This window comes from Neoarius graeffei, chromosome 7 (genome assembly GCF_027579695.1).
Source record: "Neoarius graeffei isolate fNeoGra1 chromosome 7, fNeoGra1.pri, whole genome shotgun sequence".
In the NCBI taxonomy this organism is placed as follows: domain Eukaryota; kingdom Metazoa; phylum Chordata; class Actinopteri; order Siluriformes; family Ariidae; genus Neoarius; species Neoarius graeffei.
In genome coordinates this window covers 30,732,110-30,744,268 of record NC_083575.1, presented here as the reverse complement: position 1 = coordinate 30,744,268, position 12,159 = coordinate 30,732,110, and the positions used below count along the sequence as shown (strand labels likewise).

The 12,159-nt window shown below is 41.7% G+C and overlaps 1 protein-coding gene across 5 annotated transcripts in view; it reads right to left on the bottom strand.

Moving 5' to 3' along the window:
• Window positions 1–12,159, bottom strand: part of lyst (lysosomal trafficking regulator) — a 273,203-nt gene that overhangs the window by 135,850 nt on the left and 125,194 nt on the right. For all 5 annotated transcript variants that reach the window (XM_060925484.1, XM_060925485.1, XM_060925483.1 and 2 more), the window contains one exon: window positions 8,550–8,659. In XM_060925484.1, the coding sequence (XP_060781467.1) occupies window positions 8,550–8,659 (110 nt within the window). The remainder of the gene's footprint in view (window positions 1–8,549; window positions 8,660–12,159) is intronic.

The following is a 12,159-nucleotide window of genomic DNA, read 5'->3' as shown; positions in this document are numbered from 1 at the left end:
TTGGTTTCTCTATTTCATCTACCAGAGTGGAAAGAAGCTGGTTGTTTTGGATCAAACAAGGTGTGCAGGCTGTTGATCGCACACCATGCAGCAAGCTTCTTGCCATCAATGTTAGAGTCTGGGTAACCCCAGGTTTCATGGCAACAATTAAAGTCTTCAGCAATGATGAAATGGGAGGATACATTTGGGAGGTGTGAGGTGCCAAGTACCAGTGGCGTAGCCAGGATTTTTTACATGGGGTGGCCAAAGGGGGCCAAGGATATACAGGAGGTGGCCATGCTGTGACTAAATAAAGGGGGGGGGGGTCTGGGGGTCCTCCCCCGGGAAATTTTGAATTAGCTAGATTTGATTTCCTGTATTCTGATGTATCTGGTGGCATATCTGGTGCCTAACTCATGAACAAAACCCATGTGAGCCAAGAGGTCAGAAATTAATGTATTAATTTATTTATGTAACATAAAGCATCTGCAAAACAAAGAAACCATCCAACTTGTTTACTCTAGTTAAGCATCAGGATTTTAACGATCACTACTAAAATGCAAAAGTAAAAACTAAAAGATCACCTGTCTCAGGCACCTGGGAAGTAGTAAGGATATTAGTCAGGCTTGAATAAAGAGTGCTTTGCTCAGGAAAAGGAAAATACTTGTATACTTAACTCATACATACAACATATGTAAACACTTACAACATGTTGTGATATTGTCCATTGTAAGTACTGTACAAACTAAATGTGTTGAGTTACAAAATGTGTTTGTGTGTGCGCGCGCGTGCGAGTGAGTGAAAGTGTTACACTGATGTAACACATGACATAGGTGAGGTGTAGTGCATGAGTGGTGTGTGTGTGGGGGGGGGGGAGTATGTGCGCTGCATGTAGATATAGATGAGCTGTAGTATACAAATTGTATGTGTGTGTGTGTGTGTGTGTGTGTGTGTGCATAAGTTGTGTGTGTGAGAGAGAGACTGTATGTTCAGAGTGCATGAGTGTTGTGTATGTTATATGAGAATATAGAAATGTAGTGCATGGGTGGTGTGTGGGTGAGTGTTCAGAGTGCACGAGTGGTGTGTGTGTTGAGAATGCATGAGTGTTGTGTATACCAGTGAGTGTGTTACATGTAAATATAGAAATGTAGTGCATCATGCATGAGTAGTGTGTGTGTGTGTGTGTGTGTGTGTGTGTGTGTGTGTGTGTGTGTGTGTGTGTGTAAGAGAGGGTGTATGTTGAGAGTGCATGAGTTGTATCTTATAGTGAGTGAGAGAAAGACAGTGTGTGTTAAGAGAGTGAAGTATGTGTTCATATATGAGAGAGAGAGAGAGAGAGAGAGAGAGAGAGAGAGAGAGAGAGAGTGTTAAGACAGTGCATAGTGCATTACATTTAAATATAAAAATTTAGTCCATGAGTTGTGTGTTTGAGAGTGTATGAATGTTACATGTAAATATAGAAATGTAGTGCACAAATTGTGTGCGTGAGTGTGTGAGAGTGAGATAGACAGTGTGTTAAGAGAGTGCATAAGTGTTGTGTATGAGTGAGTGTGTTAGATGTAAATATAGAAATGTGGTGCATGAGAGGGGTAGGGGGAGAGTGTGTGTTGAGAGAATGCATGAGTGTTGTGTATGTATGAGTGTGACAATTATTAATCAATGTGTACTCCCACCAGTAACACACAACATCTCTATATTTTCATGTAACAGACAAACATTAACTTTAAAAGTTGTATTCTGCGGTTAGAGTGAGCAAAGTGATTCACAGACAGCTAACTTGCCGACGTAATTTTCTCTTTTGAGTCGTACAATCGAAAACCACCGACGTTTTGCTTTCTATCTATCTAGTATCTATGTGTGCACACAGCACAAATTCCACTGTAGCCAGATATCTATAAAGACGCATATTTATCTATACGGTTGCATTTACATGTAAACGAAGGTTTCAGTCACTGAAAACGGATACTTTCGAAAACCCCGGGCAGAGTGGAGATTTCTGGAAACTCTAAATTGTCTGAGGACAGAATTGTAACTGTATGTCTACAAAGTGAGAAAACTTGAGTATCAGAGATGAATAACTTGCATCCCAAATTAATCGCACGTTCACACAGTTCGTAGGTTGTTGTGTTGTCGGACTAGAGCATGACTATCTGATACCACCTGCTGCTTGAATGCGCAAAATGTTTATGTGCTACGGTAATATGCATCCCCGCAGAAACCAAATAGGCGGAACAAAATTCCAGCGGGCGGAACTAACATTTCGTGGGACATATCGGTTTTATACATTTTATTGTCCGGCCCTGGGGTGGCCCCCCCCCTGGCCACCCCTTAGCTCCGCCCCTGCCAAGGACTGATGAGGGTGCGTGATAAAAGTTGACAACTTGGATATTGTCGATTTCGATGACAGTCCACTGAATAGGGTCATCCTCATCAGAGTTGCCCATGTGTACAAGTGGGACAGAGTTCCAAATAAAAGTGGCAATGCCATGGCGAGTACTTGGAATGAAGTCTGCCAGAGTGTAGCCACATAGCTTCAATTTGTCCGAGTTGGTCTGGTGAGTTTCTTGGACAAGTACTACTGTGCAGGATTTCTCAGCTACAAGTTTCTGAAGTACTTCCCGCTTGGCAGAAGTCCAACCCTCCACATTTATTTGAAGAATACTCAGCGGTATCTTGCCAGAATCCATGGATTCTCATCCTGAAGAGGACAGACCTTGACTATGAGGACAACCCTGCGAATTATGCATATTCATGGCTGGACTGTAGTAGGTAACAGCTATTCAGCAAGGCTATAATTGACTGTTTACTGCAGATATGGCTAACTCAGGAGAGCTACCCAGAGTTCCCACACCTTCTTAAACATCAAATTCAAGGACTTTTCAAGGACTTTCAAAGCCCAATTCCATCAAATTCAAGGACCAAACACGGCATAGTTTGAGACACAGATTAAGGTTAATTACTGTTACAACACTCAGAATTTTTATAATGAGAACCAGTAGGCTTTACAAAAGCTCACAGTCAACAATTAAAATGAGAGAGAGGCTTGAATATGTCAAGACTTCTCAATTGCACTGTTACAGTGATGGCAGACTAAGTGGTCTCTTGTCTTCTCGAACACAGCACAGCAAAACGTTGTGCAAGTTGAGCGATAGAGAAAGGTGGGGTTTACATTAGACCGTATCAGCGGATCATCAGATTAACGTTTTTAAAACGATTAGTGTGCACACAGCAACGCCAATACACGATTCGCGTGAACATAGCAACGCCAATACACGGATACGCTCGGCTCCGCAGGCATCCTGCGCTCCAAATCACTCCGCCCTGAACAGCGAGTGCCCTCTGGAGGGTGCGCACTCCGGCCCTGCGCAGCTCACAGAGCGCGCGAGTGAAGCGCACGAGCAGTGATTTGGGACTGAGCCGCTGTGTGTGTGCTCTCAGTGCATGTCGGGCATGCGCGTCACTTACCACTTGCAAGTGAAAGGATAGCAAGCCTAAAGGCAATCATAACTACACAATGGGCAGTATTTGCATCAGTATTTGCAGTATTTTCATACTTTTATACTCTTTAATGAAAGGTGATACAAGGCGGAAGTCCGCGCCGTTTTTCAGCAGTCGCGTCACATGACCAACGCCAGCGAATCAGGAAGGTGGATTTCACAGTGACGTTGTCCAATGACGACGCCAGCTAGAGCTCAGCACAGCGTATCCGCGTATTCTCAATGTTTACACAGCACCGGACCAGACACGATCTGGATTGAATACGTGGACCCTGGCGGATTCCCGTTTCCCGGCGTTTAAATGTAAACGGACAGTGCATCCGCGAAGAAAACGAGACAGATACGGTCTAATGTAAACTTGGCCAAAGAGACTTACGAGTTGAAGAGCTAAGTAACTACTTGTTTATTTCATTAGCACCAGCTTCACAACACAAAACACATTTTTCATGAACATGACTATGACCAAAAGAAGAGACAAATAAACAAAAGCACATGACCATACATAAAACGTTTTGCAACAATAAAAGATTAATTAAAATAAAATGGATCAAAATAATCATTTTCTCCAATCATTGTTCTGGGGTTGTTGGCCTTATTGTTTTTTTTTTTTTGTTAAATCACTTATTCATTGAGTAGTGTTTTGCATTTCTCAAACTGTTAAAACAGTGCCCAACCCTTACTTTGTTGTTATGCCCCTTCATTTGCTTTTCAATTCATTCACTTTTTCATTGAGTAGTGTTTCTATTTCAGCCATTTGTGCTCTTTTATCTTTAGCACCCTTTCTTAGGCCACTGGACTTGGCAATAAGAGTGAGGCTACATCCACACAACAACGGCAACGAGATTTTTTTTTTTTTAAATATCACGTCCACATGGGCAACGGATCAGTAAAATATCAGGTACATATGGCAACGCAACGCTTGCTGAAAACGATGCAATACACATGCCACACCTCTACATGCGCTGTAAGACGGTCCCATCAGAGACACCAGAACAATAGAAGAAGTAGGACGCATGCACATAAACCCCTTCTTCTGTAGCATCAGCCACATAAAGTTTTGATTATTAATCAGTAGCGTAAAACGAAAGACGCGGAAAGAGGAATGAACGGGGGTAGATGGAAGCCGGTACGCCAACATTCTGATATCCTCCAGAATTCTTTAATGGTCCGGAATAAATTGAATGCTACACGTTGATGGATTGCTTTGTTCTTCTACGCCCTTTTTGAGGAATGTATTGTCGGACTTAAACCAACATCTGAAGAGGTGAGATCACTCCTTTTTTTTTTTTCCTATTTTTGCTGGCGGGATTGTTTTTGTTTTTGGAAAGCGCACGGGCGGTGCGCGGTTTGGTTATACTCAGTACTTCCGCAGTGTTTGGACTAAAGACTCTGCCCTAAGGGCTATTCTCTCACTCTCTCTCACTTTGCACCATTACACAATAAATATTCACAGTGAAAATATTTTCTAAGTGCGTTTCATGAACCAAGTTATAGGATTTGTTGACAACTCGCATCGAGTTCGTTACACTTCTACCCGGCGTGAAGCACCGACAGTCATGTGGTTGTGACGTCATCGTAAACAAATCCGTTCTACTCATCCAGACGACTTCGCAACGGCGCCGTTGCCAGATTTTTCCACTCTGGGACCCATTCTCAAAAGATTTTGTTTTGGGGCACCCAAAACGCCGGTGCAGTGTGGACGCCAGGCCGAAACGATAATTTTATCAGATTCACCTGAATCCGTTGCCGTGTGGACAGGGCCTGAGTTTGCCTGTGCTCTCCACTGTGAGTGCAAATTTGCCTACTGTGGTCTCAAGAGCATTTATATTGTCGGTCAGTCTTCTTTTATTCCCTTTAAATTGATCTATTTCATCTATAAGGTCTTTTCTCTTTGTTTTTTTTCTGCTCATCCATTCTTCTCTCTGTTCTTCTTGACGTGTCTCATACCTCTGCCTTGCAGATGCCACTGACCTCAGCAGTGTTCTATCAATGCACGCATTATGTATGCCACCCACAGCTCTTATGTGATCAGCTGTGCATCTCTGTGCTATATTTATATAGCAAGTTTTCCACTTCAATCTGCAGATCAATGGAGAATCCATGCTCGACTGAGACTTGCCCGTGTGACAGTAAGAGGAGTTGGTGGCAAAGTCTCCACAGATTTCTGAGCTCTTTGTCCTTTGACATATACTCATGTAAAAATGTGTCCATGCTGTCTTGGACAGGATCAAAGTTTACAAACTCTGAGTATTGGGCCTGGACAATGTCATTAATAAAATGTGAGTATTGTCAAATGATGTCATCACAATTTTCTTCCTTCACCCAGTGACTATTTACAAGGTAGGTTAGGGCCTTCTTCAGTTTTGCTGCACACAGTGTCTTTCCATTTGTGCCTGCCATTTCCCTTGGATCCAAGAAAGAAAAATGCAAGACCAGAGAGTAGTTCAAGGGAGATTTCTCAATTAGTTTGTTAACAGTTGTGCGCATACACTTCTTACAAGCAATTTTGAAGTCCATCAACATTTTCTGTCCAATTTTCTTCCTTGCGGACAAGTCTCTCACAATTCTTTGAGTAACAAAGCCCAAGTCGACCTGTGAGTAGTCAGTCAATGTGACTGGATGACTGGCTCACCTCGACACCAAAACACTTTTGAGGGGTCTTCGCTTCTTTCTTGAGGAGTCTGGCTTAATGAATCTGCTCATCAAGCTCTTAAGCAGTTTGAACAAGTCTGTAGAGAGAAATGGCACCATGTGCTGGTAGCATGTTAGGAATGGTGTCACTTCTTTGATCACTGACAAAATGAAATTCATTTTTGCTGTCATGAGAGGATCCTTAATGGCCTCCTGAATCACCTCAAAAGACTTTGTGCCTGGATTTGGACATGTATTCTCCTCTACAGCCTTCATATATGTTGACATATGGGGTAAAACCTTGAAAGCTCTTTCCAGCATGGGCACATTTTCAACCCACCTTGTCTTGCAAAATTTAAGTGGTACTGGGGGATCTGAACTTTTATTGATTTACTGCAGGCTCTGCATCGGGCCATATGGATGTCCCATGGAGCTTTAACAAGCCAGTATTTTTAAATGTCTTTGGTGAGCCATGAGTCCTGGAATTTACATTTTCCAGGTATAGCTGAAAGTCTGATTCATGTTAGTTTTCTTGCCGCTGTTTAACTTGCATCATTCGACTTCAATCACTCATGCATGCAAGTGGCCGTGACCATCGGACTTTTTTGAGGCTGGTAGGGCATGAAACAGGGAGGTACAGACCGCAGGAGACACAAGCAGACAGCAGCATGTGGCCTATTTGCTAATGTTAAGTTAAAAAAAATTTATATCAGAGGAACTATAAATTCAAGGACATCCAATTACCCATATATTCAAAAACTTTCAAGGCCTTGATTTTTTTTCCCCCCCACAAATTCACTAACTTTCAAGAATTTCAAGGATCTGTAGGAACCATGGCTACCCAGGGTAGACAGCTAGGACATAGAGCAGTTCCCACCCCGGTCATTCACCTAAGCAACCTTGCAGAACTTGAAAAAATTGTGGAATTAGAAGTGGTTCAATGTTTTCAATGAGCTAAGTGGCAAAGTACACCCACACACAATTTAAAATTTTTAGCTTAAAGGGTAGCTGCAGCAAAAAACAAACAATGGCTAAGAAATATGACACATTTTGCACAAATGCACTGTGACTACCCTGTATTGTCACACTTTGTCACAAAGTAGTGCTTCAAATTCTTTTGTCTTCCCAGTCACTTAAATTCCACTTCAAGGCGCAACCATACTGCCATTTTGTGGGCGGTGTCAAAGGTCAGCATGACCTAGAATCATTGATAGGTTTCCTGTATCTTGACTGGCTTGTTACTTCTGACACCGCAATGTAGCCAGATGGACAAAACATTGTTGAGAAACAGCAGAGTGCAAAGTCCATGGTTACAAAAATAATAAATGTGATAATAAGGGAAAACATTTTTCTGGGTTCCATTGTCTACAACCGAGCAACGTAAACAAATTGCTAAACAGTGGCTATACAACTTGGGAACAGGTCACATTTTCAGAACAAAATCCTTTGGCAGAAATTCTGTTGCTTGCAAGGCCCATTTTGAGCCCGATTGCTTTGAAAGGAATCTACAGGCTGAGATCTTGGGCTACGCAGGTTGCGTCAGACTCAAACCCGATGCCGTGCCAACAATATTTAGACACCACACACACATGCATATAAAAAAAACTGGCGACGTGGTCATGGGTGTCAAAGGCTCTTTGATTTGCATGGGGCACGCAGGCTAGCCTATATGGTCCAATCCCACAAAAGAGTTACTATAGCACAAACTGCTGAAAAAGATAATGCTGGCTAAAACAGAAAGGTGTCTGTGGGATTGGACCATATGGGCTAGCCTTTGTGCACATGCAAATCAATGAGCATTGGCTGCCCATGACCCTGTCGCCAGTTCACCAGTTGTCCTTCCTTGGACCACTTTTGGTAGGTACTAAGCACTGCATACCAGGAACACCCCACAAGATGTGCCATTTTGGAGAGGCTCAGACCCAGTCATTTAGCCATCACAGTTTGGCCCTTGTCAAAGTCGCTCAGATCCTTACACTTGCACATTTTTTCTGCCTCCAACACATCAACTTTGAGAACTGACTGTTCTCTTGCTGCCTAATATATCCCACCCCTTGACAGATGCCATTGTAACATTAGTGTAATTCATTTTACCTGTCAGTGCTTTTAATTTTATGGCAGATAGATAGATAGATAGATAGATAGATAGATAGATAGATAGATAGATAGATAGATAGATAGATAGATAGATAGATAGATAGATAGATAGATAGATAGATAGATAGATAGATAGATAGATAGATAGATAGATAGATAGATAGATAGATAGATAGATAGATAGATAGATAGATAGATAGATAGATAGATAGATAGATAGATAGATAGATAGATATCCTCCATTTTATATATTTTACACACACACAGTCACGTAGTTATACATTTGTGCAATGCAAACTGTAAATAGTAAACTTGTTCAGCCTAAAGTGATGTGGTAGGTCTTACAGTAGGCGGAGTCTTCTCCAGGAAGAGGTGGAGCAACAGAGCCACTTCCTCTGCTGTTATTCTGTCTTTCACCATTGAAACCAGCAGCTCCACCAGTAGGGTCTGGCACTCTGTAAGGAAGAATAGACAGCCAGTTAGACCATGATTCTGCATACCCACAGCATAGTCTTGTGTGTTGCACAAACAATCATGCAGCAAAATGCAATATGCATAGTTTTTGGATTATTCCATCTATTTTCCAGAGAATATCAATTTGCACTTTAGCATCATGAATACTGTGACCTCTTGCTGACCAAATCTGGTATGAATCAAATTTGGTATCAACAATCAAGGAGCATTAAAAATTTTGGTTTATAAGCCTCACTTCCCTGCATTTCTGCTAAATACATTATTGGTCACTGCTGTTTAGAATTTTATGAAATGTTATGAAGTGACAAACGACTTTGCAGAAGACTTGAAATTTGAAACGATAGATACAGGAAGTGGAGACATGAGATGAGAAGAGAAGAAGGGTAGATTTAACTAGCTAATGTTAAGTTAGATAGATTTTTACAGTTTAAATAAACATCAGCAATGTCTTCTTGACTGATGCTCATGACCAACTATTATTAATAATATATTGTGAAATAATGGTCCACCAACTGTTAGCTAGGTAACGTTAACTTTAGAGAAATCAGTGAATCATAATACCGGTATTGTTACTTTAAGAAATGTCAGTAAAATAACGTCCAACAATGATTATAAAGCTATGTATTAAAATATTCCTGACTGCATTTTCAGAGGAGTTTGTTAAAATATTTCTCCAGGAAGAGAAAGATGCCTGACGTCAATGAGTGGAGCAAAAGAGAGAGCAGAAAGAGAGGAGAGTGGAGAAAAATGAAGACCAAGATCAAATAAAATTAATTATTAATTATAATGTATCCAAAAATAATGTATTTATACTAGAGATGGACATTATTATATAATATCCATATGATAAATTATATCAGAATTCCACCTGTTTGCTCTCAATTATTGTTATAACATTTTTCGAAATACAAATATTCCGAGTTGATGTTAAACTCATCTCATCTCATTATCTCTAGCCGCTTTATCCTGTTCTACAGGGTCGCAGGCAAGCTGGAGCCTATCCCAGCTGACTACGGGCGAAAGGCGGGGTACACCCTGGACAAGTCGCCAGGTCATCACAGGGCTGACACATAGACACAGACAACCGTTCACACTCACATTCACACCTACGCTCAATTTAGAGTCACCAGTTAACCTAACCTGCATGTCTTTGGACTGTGGGGGAAACTGGAGCACCCGGAGGAAACCCACGCAGACACGGGGAGAACATGCAAACTCCACACAGAAAGGCCCTCGCTGGCCACGGGGCTCGAACCCGGACCTTCTTGCTGTGAGGCGACAGCGCTAACCACTACACCACTGTGCCGCCCATGTTAAACTGAATCTTTAAAATTAAAAATAAAGTCATGTTGTTTTTGGAGTGTCTTTAAGGGCCCAAGCACCAAAAGTGCAAAGACTCTATTGGATCCATCAGGATTATTATTAGGGCCCAAGCACCAGAGATGCTAAATCCTTATTGTTTTTGGACTGTAATAATAATAAAAATAATTATTATTATTATAAGGGGCCTGGGCGGCACGGTGGTGTAGTGGTTAGCGCTGTCGCCTCACAGCAAGAAGGTCCTGGGTTCGAGCCCCGTGGCCGGCGAGGGCCTTTCTGTGTGGAGTTTGCATGTTCTCCCCGTGTCCGCGTGGGTTTCCTCCGGGTGCTCTGGTTTCCCCCACAGTCCAAAGACATGCAGGTTAGGTTAACTGGTGACTCTAAATTGACCGTAGGTGTGAATGTGAGTGTGAATGGTTGTCTGTCTCTGTGCGTCAGCCCTGTGATGACCTGGCGACTTGTCCAGGGTGTACCCCGCCTTTCGCCCGTAGTCAGCTGGGATAGGCTCCAGGTTGCTTGTGACCCTGTAGAACAGGATAAAGCGGCTACAGATAATGAGATGAGATGAGATGAGATAAGGGGCCAAGGGATGCTAAAGCCCTATGGCTCTTGGAGTGTTTTTATTTGGGCCTAAGCACCAGAGGCGCAAACCAAAGGCCTGCACCGAAGGCGCTAAAGCCTGATTGTTTTTGGAGTGTTTTTATTATTTTTTTTTAGTGCATTCATTCATTTTTTAGGTATTTTCCACACTTGAAAACTAACAAATTTTGGCACATGCATCGTACCTGCAAAAAATCAAAAAGTTATGCAGTGTATGGGCTTCTGCATCGTCCAGTAGCTTCATAGCGCCCAGAAACGCAGGTAATGGTCGGGATGAAGTTGCTCAGATATGCACAAAATTTAGTATGGTCACTGTTCTCATCATATCAGACATAGTTCACTTGATTATATGTGACTCCACCCAACAGAAAGTCAGCCATATTGGATAAAATCTGTGATTTTTTTTTTTAATTTTCACACAATGTTTGGAGGGGTTTACAATGGCTGAAAACTCATGAAACTTGACATATACTTTAGTCTTGGCATAATTCTTGATTTGATGTCGTTATTCAGCATAGATGTGCCTCATCAGCTCCATAGCGCCACCTCTGTTTTAAATGCATATTTGATGGATTTGTAATGCTTGAAAACTCAAGAAATTTGGCACACTCATTACAATTTGGGAACATTTTATACTTCTTAATCATTGGCCTTGGGTGTGGTCAGTGGACTCCATAGCACCTCCTAACATTTCTGAATGATTGTTTTGGTTGCCCCAGTATTAATCCTCACCATTTCACACATTTCCCATTAGCTTCTATTAGCTCTGCCCAACAGGAAGTTGGCCAATTTGAAATTTGTGTATTTTTCGCTGAATTTTTACTAACTCTTTAACATTGGTTTGAGTGACTCTGCCCAATAGAAAGTCAGCCATTTTGGAAATTGTGCTCTTTTTTTTCTCTCTCTTTTTTATAACCTCGTTTAAACTCCTCCTATAGAGTTCATCCGATTTTCTTGAAATTTGGTTGGAATAAACTTCAGACATATGAGATGATAAATTGCAAAGGAATAGTGGATAACTCGATCAAGAACATAATGACAGGAAATTGATTTACATGAGATACCTCAACCAAAAGTGGACATGGATATAACTTGGTGATGCTTGATTTTATCAACCTCATATTGTGCAGTGTCCTACTCCTAATGTCCCAGTCCAAATTATGTGAATGCAGCAATTATGATTCATAATTATAATGCCATCTATACTAAATTAGGTATACTACAGGTTCAGGTGGTGGGTTTTTTTTGTCGGAAGATTCACGCCATTAAATTCTGCCCAAAAACTACCCAGTTCCTCCTCTGATCCATTTTGCAGTTTGCCCTAGATACCCCTTGCACCATAGTGTGAGGGCTCTTCGTTCCCCAGGGCCAGGGGAACCTCTCAAATTTTCTTTAGTTTTTTTTTTTTCCTTCTTCTTCTTCTAGACTTGGCCATTTTTGAAGTTGCTCCAATGGGTGATCAAATTGGCACCCACATCTGTGCTGGTGACAGTTACTCAGGGACAGAGCTGTGGCACTGGATTTGGCCCAGTGACTGACTCTTGCCACCTTTTATAACGGA